The sequence below is a fragment of the Aquarana catesbeiana genome, linkage group LG03 (genome assembly GCF_042186555.1).
Source record: "Aquarana catesbeiana isolate 2022-GZ linkage group LG03, ASM4218655v1, whole genome shotgun sequence".
In the NCBI taxonomy this organism is placed as follows: domain Eukaryota; kingdom Metazoa; phylum Chordata; class Amphibia; order Anura; family Ranidae; genus Aquarana; species Aquarana catesbeiana.
In genome coordinates this window covers 279,060,036-279,076,061 of record NC_133326.1, presented here as the reverse complement: position 1 = coordinate 279,076,061, position 16,026 = coordinate 279,060,036, and the positions used below count along the sequence as shown (strand labels likewise).

Here is a 16,026-nt window from a genome sequence, read left to right as displayed (position 1 = left end):
GTCCACGTGCTTTAGCTCAGCCCAGCGTGTTTCGTCATTATTGACATCATCGGGGGCATGCATTTCTGCGGTTGCAGGAGGAAAATGGAGGCGATTGGTTCCACTACAGACCGCCCCATAGCTCCTCCCGCTTTCCCAGGCTCCTGTGAACTCCTTCACCCCCCCAGCTCATCCCTCGCAGCTCTCTCGGGTTGCCCTCTCCCCTCTCCCACCGCCTGCCGTGGGGGATGTGTCAGGGATAGAGAGCGGGGAAGGGGCCGGTAAATGTGTAATTTACCGGCTCCTTTCTTGTCTTAATGAATAGTCAGTAATCGGTACCGATCACTGACTTTGTTCATTCATAACCGAGGCATAGTAGACTGAGTTTACTATGCTTCAGTTTGTGAATAAACGGGAAGCGCTATACGGAGCTATTCCTGTTTGTTCATTCTGTACAGCTGAGGCTGCAGAGATGGAGTTTGAGGGTTGTCTCTTTTAATAACCACGTTTATGGTTTCTTGCATCGGGACCCTGAAGGTTCCAGTTGCTCCTTTGTTGCATTGGTTGAAAATGGTGCAGCATAAGCTGCAGTTCTCCTTTTGATTCTTATTAGTATGTGGTGTACAAGGGGTTGATGATTTAAGTCTGTTTTACAATAAAGGAATCCAGCTACACAGCAGCAGTGCATTATGTTGGGGGCATGTAATGTTTGCAGAGTGTCTAGCAAGATAACTTTATCCAGAACAAGCCTTATTTTATTATGTCAGATCATCATTCAGTTCTGTGCTTAAGACTTGGTTACTGCAGATAAACCAAGCAAGAAGCCAGGTGAATCCTGCTTAATGTAATATTTCTATTGAAGCTGCAGCTCTGATAATGGTGTAAAGGTCCTGTGGATTCATAAATTAGTTCAGCCTTACAACTCTTTGATTATGTACAGGTTTCCAAAGCAGAGCAGAGATCCTCCTGAGTGAGACGGCATATTCTTTAGAATGACTCTAGGGTGCAGAGATAATGAGATCTGTACTAGCTTTGGAATAGCTCGAGCTTTGTACTTGTCAACATATTGTCAGTGGCCAGCTGTTGACCGGAGTATGGCTTGCATTTGTAAATACTGTACATCCTTGGAGAAACAGCTGAAGCAAAGTGCCATGCCTGAATTGTTCTGATTCCTGCCTAATACCTGTCTAAAGTGACAGAGACCTTTCATAACACTGCTGCACTGTATTCCTTTCATAAGTAGACTTGGTTAAAAAAAGAAAAGGTGTGTTTTTTTTTGTTTTTTTTCTTCAAATCAAGGTCCTTTTGTCCTGTTGTATAAAAATCAATTTTTTTGTCTCAGTTCTATTGATTTGTGGTTGATGTGTAAGCAGGGCCACGGGCCTTCAATTATTATAGCAAAGAGAAATGTAAACAGTATAGGTACCTGTAACAACCAATCAAAGCAATCATTTGTCATTGCTTTCACTGTTGTAAGCCGATGACAGATGAAACTTGCTGAGTTTCTACATAGCTCTTGGAATAATCTGATTAATTTCTATGACTAGAATGAGCAACATTTACCCTAGTCATATTCTTAAAGGCTATTTTGGTTTTGTCACAAGAACTACTTTATGCAGTACACGTGGACTAGTGCACTTAGTGAGGTGTGTTCCTCTTTGTGCCCACTTTTCCCCCATTGTAGGGATGTAAAATGCCGCTGACATCAGTGAGAGTAGACTGCAAGCTGGTTCTACTTTGCTGGTGTCCCTTCCAGTGGAGGTGAACGCAAAATTTCGCTGCCCTGGAACTAGCATATTGTAGAGTTCTTTTGACATCTGCTACATTTCTGTAGCATGGTATTTTCCCAGGATTATGTTGCTGTGTTTTTGAATGTCTACACCTATGTGCAGTGTCAGTGTCATTATGCTGACAGCTTTAGATGATATCTGGGATCAACCAAAGCCTTGATAAATGCCCTCTGAACTGGGCACCTGTTGGTAGAAGTGTGGACCCAGGACTCTCCCTCCTGATTGGCTGAGACACTCAGCGGGTGCCATTGGCTCCCGCTGCTGTCAATCAAAGTTAGTGAGCCAGTGAGAAAGTGGGGGGCATGGCCGACGGCTCCATGTCTGAATGGACACACAGAGCAGCAGTTCAGGTGCCCCATAGCAAGCTGTTTGATTTGGGGGGGGGGGGGGCACTCGGCAGGAGGGAGGGGCCAGGAAAGCCAGTGAGTGAGCCAAAAAAGAGGATGAGCAGATGGGTTCAGTGTTAAGACAGATGAGAAGGTGATTCAGTAGTGAGACAGAAGATCATGGGGACACGGCGGTGGAGCAGATGTGCAGGGAGGTACATTGATGGGGCAGATGAGCAGGGGAGTTACAGTGGTGGGACATAAGAGCAAGGGGGTACAGTGGAGGGTCAGATGTGTAGGAGGTACAGCGGTAGGAGGGTTGAGAAGGGGGTTCAGCGGTGGGACAGAAAAGCAGGGGGTTACAGTGATGGGGACAGATGGGAGGGGGGGGGGGGTTCAGTGTTGGGCCAGATGAGGAGGTTACAGTGGTGGGAAAGATGAGCAGGTGGGGTTTAGTGTTGGGGGAGAGGAGAAAGGAGGTACATTGGTGGGACAGATGCGCAGGGTATGCCCATGGTATGGTGCCAAACTACGATACTGAAAGAAATCTCCATAGGTGACGCTTTAAAATTTTTTGCAGGTTACCAGTTTAGAGTTACAAAGGCGATCTGGTGGTAGAATTATTGCTCTTGCTCTGACGTTTGCGGCGATATCTCACACATGTGGTGCGATCACCATTTACATATGCACAGGACTTGCGTATATATTCACTTTTGCGCATAAACATGGAGTGGCAGGGCGCTTTAAATTTTTTTTTACAGCCCACAGAAGTGATTGTGTGGCTTTTTAGCCACTTGAATCACTTCTGCATTAAAGGCAACTGCTGGCTGAATACTTTAATACCGGGATGATGCCTGTAGCCGCAGGTATCATCCCAGTATAACCACTGCCAACAAAGGACTTCATATGACTGTCTATGGTCGGCAAGTGGTTAAAAGCTTTAACAAAGCTTGCTGAAAGCACTGCAAATGCTTTGTCAAAGCTTGCTGTTCACACTGCTTTTATACAAGCTGAAGCCCATGTGAATGAGGTCTTACTGCCTACCTGAACAAGGAGATACAGCCGCTCAGGGCTATACTTATGTAGCTGCAAACAATTAAACTACCGCAGAATACGACCCATTGAAGCAAATAGGATGATGCAGTGGTGCAGAATTTTCGAGGGTTAAAACAGGTAGTGAAGGTGCTGCATATCACCCCCTTAACAGTTGTCAAACATGGTGGGTCACTTTTCAGAAGGGCAGAAATGATAGCCGCACTTCTGAATGAGCCCTAATAAAAAAGGACCTGCATCCTGTCCTATGCAGTGGTGGTAGATCATCCTCAATGGAAAGTTTTTACTAGGATTATGGAAGGAATTGTTGCCATTAAATGTTACAGGTAATCACGGAAAACCTGGTATGACCCATTTCGATGTCTGGTTTATTCGATGGCCACATGACAGCCATAGTTATTGTTGGAAGGATTGCAGAACAGTGTGTATATCTGTTTTATGAACCTAAAAATTACAGGCAATATGTTGGCAATATTGGAGTGAGAAAGCTGGCACTAAGCTGCGTGTAACATTTCTCATTTCCGCTACAAGATGGGTCTGTTTTTTATCTTATGGCAGATTCTCAGACTTTTTTTTTTTTTCACACCATCAGCAAGTGATATAACTGTCTGTAATGAAATCTGTTTCTTTTTCTTGTACTCAAGAAATTGCATTTCTGGAAATGTCACACTAGGCTTTAGAACATGGTTAGCTTAGCTTTTAGAAAGTGACTATTAAGTAAAGCACAGCCTGGAAAGATGGGAAGAAAAGTCTTTCTTACCCTGGAAAGTGTCATTTTAGGTGATTACTGCAAATACTTGCTGTGATGCCAGTAGCTTGCAACGTTCATTTGACCCGTTAAATGTTTTTTTTTTTAGTTAATCTTTTAATAATTTTAATGTGTTCCTAATTAGCGGCAGGGTGCTTAAAAATAATCAGCGGTAAATTGGGTTATTTATTTTTAGAAGGCAAGGAAAATAACCTTGTACTGGGAGTGTTGGGATAAAACTCTTTGGAGAAATTATATATATATATAACGTGCTGTTTTTAAAGTGATTCTAAAGGTAAAACTTTTTTTTTTTTTTTTTTTTTCTTTAATGCATTCCCTGTATTAAGGTAAAACCGTTTTGCCATTTGCTATGCCCACCCCCCAAATACTTACCTGAGTCTTGTATCCATCCAACACAGTGTCCAGCTTCAGTTCTTCTGTCCTCTATCACAAATTTGGCTGAGAGCAGTGGGAGCCATTGGCTCCTGCTGCCTTGAATCATATCCTGTGAGCAGAGCGCAAGGGCGTGGCCGAGCCACACTGTATGTCAATAGATGCACACAGCCACAGCTGATCCCTCAGTTCTTCCCTCTGCTCTGAGCAGAGAGCAGTGACTGTCAGTCATGCCTCCCTGCTTTGCCCCTCCCTGCACAGTTTGGGAGATATTCAGAGTGCATTCAGCAATCAACGCTTACGCTCTGAAGGTCCGGCTTACAGTGCCTCTCACCAGTGACTTTTCAGCACTGGAGGGCTTCTTTCAGAGTGACTATTACATATGCGATGCATACTAGCACGTTATGCCATTGTCTTGCAGGGTTTTTTTTTTGGTTTTTTTTTTGTTTTGTTTTTTTGAACGTCGGTTTACAACCGCTTTAAGTAAGAGCCTTTAAATGTGTACGTCAGTCTTGGGTGGGCATGGGTAAGATTGACCCATCCCCTAGATCAGTGATGGCGAACCTTGGCACCGCAGATGTTTTGGGAACTACATTTCCCATGATGCCCTGGCACTCTGCAGTGTAGTGGAGCATCATGGGAAATGTAGTTCCAAAACATCTGGGGTGCCAAGGTTCGCCATCACTGCTCTAGATGCATGCTGATATCTGGCAACCCATTGGGCATGCTCTGCTCTCCATTGCAGCCTTTGCAATCTTGACATGGCATTAAGAATCATTGTTGTGATCCTTCTCCCAGGTACTGGTTACAAAAGGTTGCCGATAGTGGCATTGCAGGAGCAAGAGAGTATCTGCTAAAGCTGGCTGTAGACCGTTTAGATTCCGGCTGATTCCTGCTGAATGGCTGAAATTCAAGCTGTGCTTAGCCCTGTCTGTACCACCCAACTTGGCAATAGCCGGCAGGGGAGATTCTTTTGTCTACGCTGTATGGCATAGATGAGAAGGAATGAATTGGTTTCTGAAAAATCTAAAGGCGTATGGCTAGCTTAATGTTTGTTTTTCCTGTTTTTATATGAAGAGTATCAAGTGAAAATAAAAGTGTGTTTTCATCTGCATGGAATTCGGCCTCTGCACCCATGCAGTTGGCATAAAAGAATTTCTGTTCATAATATTTTTACTTTCTACTAGAAACTTGAGATTACCCCAAGAGGGTAGAAAATAGGAGATGCAGGAAAAATGATTTCAAGTTAGGTTTTTATTGAGTAGTGAAAAACATGCACTAATTTAGACAATTTTTTTTTTTAACAGATATATCTTTGCTTGTCTATCTGAAATAGTGTATGCTTGTTTGTTTTACAGGAAAGACCAGAACTTGCTATCCCCTGTTAATTGCTGGTATTTACTGCTGAACCAAGTGAGAAGAGAAAGCAAAGATCATGCAACACTAAGTGATATCTACCTAAACAATGTTATAATGCGCTTCATGCAGATAAGTGAGGATTCAACTAGGATGTTCAAAAAGGTATGTGTTATTCGTAGATATACCACCTTCTTTCTGTATTTATTGAATGCTTATATAGCAAATACATTACAATTTTATGAGATTTTTTTTTTGCTTTTCATGGATGGTGATGAAGTCTGTTTTGTGGAGGGTAAACAGAAGATTGGTTAGAATTGTGCACTGAAGTGGCATTGGCTGACCTCTTGTCCAGTATAGAAGAAAATGGTACATGCAGAGTTTTGTCTGACTGTGACCCCTGTTCATACACAATTCTAGCTCGTTTCCTGCTTCTTAGCCAGAACACTCAAGAATACACACAGACTTTGTCTTTTACTTTGTATGAGCCTTCAGCTCATACAAAGCTCATACAGAAGAGGACATTGGCTGTTTTAGGTTCCCTGCAGACCAAAATGAACATTTAACCCTTGCAGTGCGGCAGAATCCCCATTGCAAGGGTAACTTATGATTTTACAAACCTTTTTTATGCTTTTCTTTTGGATCAAAAGAGCACATTCACTATTATACTTCTGTGACCCAGAGTCAGCTGTTAAGCAGTTTGTTACCTACGATCCGCTGACTGGGCAGAGCACGCCAATGTTGTTGGAATTTACCCGATTGAATGATTGACATCTGGCTCCATCTTTTAGTGCATGGCTAAGAGCCAGAGACAGCTGTGACCACCCACTCCCTAGCCTGTGACTCCAAGTGAGTTCTGGATGAGCTGAGTTGGGTGTCATGTCTGACAGTCACTGTTCTCTGCTCCCAGCAAGCTAAAGCTGGCCATACATGGATGGAAATTTGGCCAGTTCAGAAGGAACTGGTCAAATTTCAATCCATATATAGCTGTTCCTGAAAAGTTGATCTTATGATCGATTCTTCAAGGACAGGTTTCTTGGTATATATTTGCTTTATTAGTGCATGCTGCCAATCACCTGCAGTGCTCCACAGTCCCACTGTCAGAATACAATGACACGCCCATGAGGATTTTCCCATTCAACTGAAATGTTTGGTTGGGGAAATTGGTTCCGTTTTTTTCATTCAGCCAGCTGACTGAAGAAAACTGGGCCATGTGTAACCAGCTTAAGAGCTAAGCGGTCAGCAGTTAATGTTCCTGAAAACTAGCATCTTTGGGACAGGGCAAAAATTGAAATAAATGGGCAGCGCTTCCAAAGCGCTTTGGAAGCTGTGCAACACAAGTGTTTTTAGGCGCGCCGCTAGCGGCATAAAAGCGCTGCTTAAACACCGGTAAAGCGTGGCTAAAACGAGCGTCGCTTTACCGCTAACGCCCGGCTCTTTCAGTGTGAAAGGAGTCTAAGCCTATAATTCTACTTTAAAAGAGCCTATGTGGAGAAGAAGAAACCCTAAACTGACTTCTGAACAACAGAGCTCATAACATAAGCTGTTGGCACGTGCAACTTTACCATTCGCCTCTTCAGAACTTTTTTAAGTGAATATGCAAATTGCAACTATTTATCATTATTTGCATAAGCATATGCATCCGTCCCACAACCCAGTTTGCAATGACCGGTTTAGGGTTAGGGGGCTTGCATATTGCCCGTTATCAGGTAATGGTCAAATTGGGGATGCACCATGTGGTGGTAGGTTTAGTGTCAAGGTAAGAGATGTGCTTACAGCTTTCTATGTTGTGTTGGCTTTCTATTCAAGCTACTAGTTTATAGTGTTTTCTCCCACGTAGGTTTGCATCAAATGAGACTACATATTTGTTGGTTTTCTTGATTGCATAAAAGGCCCACGGTATATTTGCATGGAAATTGTAGTACAAAAGTCATGCATCTTATAGGCAAGACTTTTGAACTGTGTAAAGATGACCAATAAGCCAGTTTGACTGAGATCTTCAATTCTTCTTGAATGGAGGAGATAATTGGGTTAAATTTTGTCAACTAGTTGCTATTTTATGAGTAAGCCACAAGGATGTTACCAAGCATATCTTTTTACTACATAATTCTATATACATATCCATTATAAGCTTACTTGTCTGTGTATACCACTTTTAGAAGGATGTGTTCCAGGTCTCGAATGTCTAGAAGCTTCAGATTTTTTCACTTGTTTTGAGTATGAACATGCATCAAGCTGTGACTTTGCCTAAACAGACGTATTTCATTCCCATAATCTACAGTGCTGAATCAGTTTAGCTTTGTATTGTTAAAATGTGTAGAAGCTGTAACCTGATTTGTTTCTGGTATAAAGTTTGGAAGCATATGATTCAGAAACTTCTGAACTGTAAAGACAGTCCAGTTCAGGTCTAGATTTTTGTCTGCTGGTCATGTGATTTGGGATATGATCTCCTCGACTATAGATTACATAGGAAAAGCATACAAACATTTAATGGCACTAAACCGTCCATAAATGGATCAAAATTTGATCCTTGTATTGTCAGGCTGGTTGTTTACAAGTTGATCTATTGATCAACTTGTGTACAACCAGCCTGTCAGGTTTATCTCAAATGATTTATGTCGCTGGTTATAGCCGGTAACACTGATTGTTGTAGTCTGAGGACGGGGAATGCCCCCCGATGTCAGAATACAATACCACAGCAGGAAGGATTCCTTAACCACCTTTTAAAGATACATAACCTTCAGAAAACCTCAATATACAATGTGCAGCGCTATTATACAAAAAAAAAGTTATCCAATGTTTCAGAACTCCAGAGGAAGCACTAACAAACCCAACAGCGTTCAGAGTGTACTTGGTTGCTTACTGGAATCCAATGGCTCTCAAACAAATGAGGAGCCAAAACGCTTCAGGGATAAACCTAAAATATTCCTGGGGTAAGTGATACAATCCCGCGAATACCTTCGGCTTCATTTAGAAGTCTACACTGTCCAGTCTTGTCAAGGTTGACACTGTTCTTCACCTACAAGCAAAATTTAAAATCCATAGAAAATGGTCAGTCCAGGTACATATGCTTGGCTAAAGATGCAGATGCCCATTCTGCTCCATAGTCAGTATTGATGCATTAGCCAGATTCCATAGGAGGATGGGATACCTTGAGACTTTGCAGCAAGCAATTCATTTAAGGCTACATTTACAGTTGCATATTGGGACAACACACATCGTGTAGATGCAAGTACCCCAGTGGGATGACTTGCTTCCAACACAGGGCTCCTTGGTTGCTATGAAGTTTGCAGCTGCAGGAATCCTAGCAACCTGGTCCCATTCAGCTGCCGGCCAGGAAATTCAAGGGGCTGTACCTGCTCCAGTATGGTCACTCCAGCCCGAGTGCCACCCCCACCATGCCTTCATGAAACTAAATCATGTGTTTGCTTCCAAAAGGTACAAGAATTTCTCACTAGTACTGTGTTTTTTTTAATCAGTTAACTATGAGAGTTTCAGCTGTTCTTTTCACACCAGCTGCTTGGTTTCCTTGTGGTAGTACACTAAATATTGGCTACTGGGAAGTTGCTGTACCTCTGCACAAATAACATGACATGGTATGTTAATGCAGAACTCTAGGCATTCAGCCAGTCTGTAAATTGTGCTGGCAGATTATGAGTTAAGTCCAACAAGGTGCATGCCGCCTGGTAAACTTAGCTCTTTAATTTACATCTGACAGATTTATGGAGCGCCGAGAGCACTGCTATTGCTAAACCCCAGATGCACAGCATCTCTGCCTGCCCCTCCCCTATGCTGCCTATTCACAGGAGCTTTTGTACCTTGTGAATGGATTCACATAACACTAAGCGTTCCATGATTGGGCAGGAGGAGGGGAGGGCCTGGGCACAGTGGCTGCATGCGACTCTGTAGCTCTTGGAGCTGAGACCAAAAGGTCCAGCATCTGTGTTGCAGAAGTATAGCAAGAGCTATGCTCCTAGAGCTTTGTAAAAATGGCTATTCTAAATTACAGATGTAAGTCCATGAGATAGCATGCACCTCATTGGACTTAACCCCTGGTAATCCAAAACATTGTCCAAAGTGGCTGAATTCCTGGAGTTCAGCTTTAAAGTAGGCAGTGATACTTGATCTCTTTCTACACATTGCGGTTCGCTGGTGTATGAAAAGCGATCCAAAGTGGATTGCATTTTAGAGAGCAGTATTTTAGTCATAGAAGCGTATTTCAAGCATTTTACATGTGTATTCAGGCTTCAGATGTTTTTGTCTTAGCCCATGGAATACATTAGGTGGAAGGAGACCAGTTCCTGCAGGCCAAAAAAAACACCCAGAAAAAAAAGTGTGATTTTTGTGGGTTTTTTTAGGCGTTCCTTAGTCTCTTGGGCCAAAAACGCCCAAATACGTGTCAAGTGGCTCATGTAGCTTTTGGAGTTCCAGGCTTAGAGCTACAGGTGTCTTGAGTGCTCATTTTTGAACAGCCACCATTGAAATACATCTTCCAGCCAGTCAGGGCAGGCTTGGGTTGTGCTTTTGTGCTTATCTGCATCCATAGACTTCTCCATAGGTGTCCTCACTGTTCATCTAACATGGAGGTCTGATAATAAACTGTCTTGGCCACCCACTGCTGCTTACAAAGTTCACTCTTTGTTGATGAACAAAATGCAAAACACCTATAGAGTGCTGCTGTTCGGTCACTTTATTGTATGCCACATCAAAGAGTTTATTGGTGCAGTATTTATGAAAATTGTCTAAAACGGCTGCTTTCGAAAATGGTGCCCCTCATATTTATTTCCTTAAACTTCATTTTCAGTTTCTAATTTGAAGCTTAAGTGACCTCTTTTCAAGTAAATTAGCTTTGTTTCTCTTCATGGTCACACGTGCGTAGACATGCATTCAGATGAGTGTAGCAATGCACCCTCCAGGCTCAAATTATAGGGTTTCCAAGGATGTAGCTTCCTTGGAATTCGCTCCCTTCTTCCAGCATCTTGTTTGTATCTGTCATCTCTTGCCACTGGTGAAGTGAAAGGCTGTGTTGATTGGAACACTCTGCTCTACTTACTTCCAAAAGGCCAGCTTGTCTTGTGAATGCCTAAGTTTCTTTGCCCAGTGTTTTATGGAATGGCGGAAATCACCAACAGTGCGCCCAAAAATGGATTCCTGATAGCCATGCTGTGCTGTCTTGCTAATGGTGCCAGGCATGCCTAACTAGGCTTTTTCCATTTTCCTGAGTCTTTGTGTCTGTTTAACAAACAGGTCATTAATCACAGTGATTGGTTATTTGCTACTTTCCAAAATCCAGTATTATCCCTTTTAATTAGGAAGTGAAAACAGGTTTGTTCTGTTTTATATGCATTGAGTTTTCTCTTCCCAAGAACGTGGACAAAGGAGAATTACTTTCTCCAAACAGTCAAGCTACTAAAGTTATTTTGACAGCTGTTATTGGTTTATGTCTGAAATCCAGGCAGCTAAAACAATATAAATGTGTGCATGTGTTCATTAAAAATCTTTAAAGTATATCCAAGAACAAAAATGTAATGTATTGCAGCCTACCTTTCCTTAGAAATGGTGGTGGAATTTGATTTGTTTTTATTCTTAGCTCTTTTTCCTTCTTTATTTTCAACTAGCGATCCCTTCAGGAAAAGACTTCCTGTCCTAGGCTGGCAACCATACTGTATCTAGGAGGGGCAGCATTGGAAGGGAGTGTGTTAGGACTAGAACACCTTCCCTCTCCATAGAAAAGGGTACAATGCTGACTGACAACTGTCCACGGAAGAGGAGAGCATAAGAAGTTATCAGCTCATAACATTTCTGGCTGGATAAACCTCTGTTTTTTTTTTTTTTTTTTTTTTTTTGCACTTATTGAATAGATGTAACAAAATGCTTTCCATTTTATATTTAGCAGAGCATAAGGGAGCAAATAAGAGAAATGTATTAGTTTACATACACTTTAAGTGTATGTAAACGAACGATATTTCATTTTGTGCAAGTACCTGGATTTGACTTGGTATCGGCCTCTTGCAATCCCCTGTACAGCAGAGAGAAGTCTGAAAGAAGGAGAAACAGCACCATAGATGTTGATAGGTCTGGTTGAAACACTGAAAATAAGTTAGCTCTGCATATGCAGGAACAGATTCACAGGACACAATCGCTGTGTTTAACCAGTGAAAGAAAGAAAGAGACTGCTACAGCTTGGCTCTCTTGTTCTGGGAGAGCGTCCATGGACCTCCTCCTGGAACACTCCTCCTGTGCACCCCCTGGGGCGTGCATCCTTTGGACACAGCAGATCACAGAATTGAGAAAGACAGTGTGTGTGTGTGTGTGTGTGTGTGTGTGTGTGTGTGTGTAACATTTTTCACTCATGGTTAGTGTTTGGCTGAAGCCATGTATTAGCAATCAACTGTGTTTACTCTTTTTAATAGTAATGGCATAATGGCAACAGAAAGTACCCAAATGACCCCGATCAAAAGTTTACATGCCCCGGTGATTTTGGCCTGATAATATGCTCACAAGTTGACACAAAGGGGTTTGAATGGCTATTAAAGGTAACCATCCTCACCTGTGATCTGTTTTCTTGTAATAATTAATGTGTGTGTGTGTGTGTGTGTGTATAAAAGGTCAAAAGACTCCTGACAGACCCTTGCATCTTTCACCCAGTGCTGCACTGAGGTTTCTGGATTCTGAGTCATGGGGAAAGCAAAAAAAAATGTCAAAGGATCTACGGGAAAAGCTAGTTGAACTGTATAAAACAGGAAAGGGATATAAAAAGATATCCAGGGAATTGAGAATGCTAATCAGCAGTGTTCAAACTCTAATCAAGAAGTGGAAAATGAGGGGTTCTGTTGAAACCAAACCATACCAATTAAAATTTCAGCCACAACTGCCAGGAAAAATGTTCGGGATGCAAAGAAAAACCTACAAATAACTTCAGGTGAAATACAGGACTCTCTGAAAACATGTGGTGTGGCTGTTTCAAGATGCACAATAAGGAGGCACTTGAAGAAAGATGGGCTGCATGGTCCAGTCGCCAGAAGAAAGCCATTACTACGCAAATGCCACAAAGTATCCATCTTACAATATGCCAAACAACACAGAGACAAGCCTCAAACCTTCTGGCACAAAGTCATTTGGAGTGATGAGACCAAAATTAAGATTTTTGGCTACAACCATAAACGCTACATTTGTAGAGGAGTCAACAAGACCTGTGATGAAAGGTACGGAGGTGGATCGCTGATGTTTTGGGGATGTGTGAACTACAAAAGCACAGGAAATTTGGTAAGATGAATGGAGTATGTTCTCAAAATACTGGAGGAACATTTGCATTCATTAGCCAGGAAGCTGCGCATGGAACGTACTTGGACATTCCAACAGGACAATAATCCAAAACACAAGGCCAAGTCGACCTATCATTGGCTACAGCAGAATAAAGTGAAGGTTCTGGAGTGGCCATTTCAGTCTCCTGACCTCAATATCATTGAGCCACTCTGGGGAAATCTCAAACGTGCAGTTCATGCAAGACAGCCCAAGAATTTACAGGAACTGGAGGCTTTTTGCCAAAAGGAATGGGCAGCTTTACCATCTGAGAAGATAAAGAGCCTCATCCACAAATACCACAAAAGACTTCAAGATGTGATTGATGTTAAAGGGGGGCAATACACGGTATTAAATACTGGGGTGTGTAAACAATTGATCAGGGTCATTTGGGTTTTTGTGTTCTCATTCATATTCTCTGAAAAATGGCCAAGAAATCATAAATTCTGCCAGGGTATGTAAACTTATGAGCACACAGTGGGGTGGGAAAGTATTCAGGCCCCCTTACATTTTTCACTCTGTTATATTGCAGCCATTTGCTAGAATCATTTAAGTTCATTTTTTTTCCTCATTAATGTACACACAGCACCCCATATTGACAGAAAAACACAGAATTGTTGACATTTTTGCAGATTTATTAAAAAAGAAAAACTGAAATATCACATGGTCCTAAGTATTCAGACCCTTTGCTCAGTATTTAGTAGAAGAACCCTTTTGATCTAATACAGCCATGAGTCTTTTTGGGAAAGATGCAACAAGTTTTTTACACCTGGATTTGGGGATCCTCTGCCATTCCTCCTTGCAGATCCTCTCCAGTTCTGTCAGGTTGGATGGTAAACGTTGGTGGACAGCCATTTTTAGGTCTCTCCAGAGATGCTCAATTGTGTTTAAGTCAGGGCTCTGGCTGGAACATTCAAGAACAGTCACGGAGTTGTTGTGAAGCCACTCCTTCGTTATTTCATCTGTGTGCTTAGGGTCATTGTCTTATTGGAAGGTAAACCTTCGGCCCAGTCTGAGGTACTGAGCACTCTGGAGAAGGTTTTCATCCAGGATATCCCTGTACTTGACCGCATTCATCTTTCCCTCAATTGCAACCAGTCGTCCTGTCCTGCAGCTGAAAAACGCCCCCCACAGCATGATGCTGCCACCACCATGCTTCACTGTTGGGACTGTATTGGACAGGTGATGAGCAGTGCCTGATTTTCTCCACATATACCGCTTAGAATTAAGGCCAAAAAGTTCTATCTTGATCTCATCAGACCAAATAATCTTATTTCTCACCATCTTGGAGTGCTTCAGGTGTTTTTTTTTTTTTTTTAGCAAACTCCATGGGGGCTTTCATGTGTCTTGCACTGAGGAGAGGCTTCCTTGGGCCACTCTGCCATAAAGCACTGGTGGAGGGCTGCAGTGATGGTTGACTTTCTACAACTTTCTCCCATCTCCCAACTGCATCTCTGGAGCTCAGCCACAGTGATCTTTGGGTTCTTCTTTACCTCTGTCACCAAGGCTCTTCTTCCCTCGATAGCTCAGTTTGGCCGGTTGGCCAGCTCTAGGAAGGGTTCTGGTCGTCCCAAACGTCTTCCATTTAAGGATTATGAAGGCCACTGTGCTCTTAGGAACCTTAAGTGCAGCAGAAATTTTTTTGTAACCTTGACCAGATCTGTGCCTTGCTACAATTTTGTCTCTGAGCTCTTCAGGCAGTTCCTTTTGATCTCATGATTCTCATTTGCTCTGACATGCACTGTGAGCTTTAAGGTCTTATATAGACAGGTGTGTGTCTTTCCTAATCAAGTCCAATCAGTATAATCAAACACAGCTGGACTCAAATGAAGGTGTAGAGCCATCTCAAGGATGATCAGAAGAAATTGACAGCACCGGAGTTAAATATGAGTGTCACAGCAAAGGGTCTGAATATTTAGGACCATGTGATATTTCAGTTTTTCTTTTTTAATAAATCTGCAAAAATGTCAACAATTCTATGTTTTTCTGTCAATATGGGGTGCTGTGTGTACATCGATGAGGAAAAAAAAAACTTTAAATGATTTTAGCAAATGGCTGCAATATAACAAAGAGTGAAAAATTTAAGGGGGGTCTGAATATTTTCCGTCCCCACTGTATGTGTGTATATGTATATGTGTGTGTATATATATATATATATATATATATATATATGTATGTATGTATATATATATATATATATATATATATATATATATATATATATATATATATATATATATATAATGTGTGTGTGTTTAATATCTTTATTTAGGACAACAGCCCCAAGTAGATGGTAGCAATGCCTGCTTGTGTGAGTCTGATCAGTTTGGCTGGCTTGGCACTACAAGTAATGTAAACCGGATCTATTTATGCCATGAATGGAGGATGTTGGAGTGAAGTGCTTACAGTGGAAATTCTGTGCATTGCATAGGTTTGCCTCCGTGTCATAACTCCATGCTCTTTCATCACAATCCTTAGTCTTTCATCTCCCAGCACCAGCTGTGTTTATTCTTGACATATAAAACCACTGACGTTTTCAAAGCTCTTGCTGCAGATTCACTGGAGTAACTTAACCAACATGCACTATGAAAAGTAGAAACAGGTATTTGCTGTAGCTTTAGGTCATAATGGATCTTGCCCATCTGTGTGAAAACATGTTCGCTTTTCATATTAAAATCAGTCTTTTATTTGTGTTTTTCATCATCTATCGATAACTAGAAAAGCGGTTTTCTGGTGTTCCGTTTTGTCGTTCATAGCAAGCTCAGGAAATTTGTTTTGGGTGGAATGACCATTTAAAATGAAATAATTTTTTTTAAAAAAAAGATCATTTTCAACTGAACATCAATTTTATATGAAGTGCAATCATCATCATGAACTGTAAGAACCTGTGTGCTGGCTAAAGAGTATCTGGAATTCCATTGGGATTTTTGGGATGTAGCTAGTGGACGGGCCCAGCCCATCTATATCTAGCTGTAACTAAAATCAGTTGCTGACCTCCTTCTTCCTTCCCTTTTTCTTTTCGCTTAAGTAGAACCTTGAGTTTTTTCATTAAGGTCTGCAGTATCAACTTTTAATAATT

General features: G+C 41.8%; 1 protein-coding gene across 7 annotated transcripts in view; it reads left to right on the top strand.

Moving 5' to 3' along the window:
- SRGAP1 (SLIT-ROBO Rho GTPase activating protein 1) overlaps positions 1-16,026 on the top strand; it is a 253,078-nt gene that overhangs the window by 120,004 nt on the left and 117,048 nt on the right. For all 7 annotated transcript variants that reach the window (XM_073620145.1, XM_073620144.1, XM_073620141.1 and 4 more), the window contains exon 3: positions 5,648-5,810. In XM_073620145.1, the coding sequence (XP_073476246.1) occupies positions 5,648-5,810 (163 nt within the window). The remainder of the gene's footprint in view (positions 1-5,647; positions 5,811-16,026) is intronic.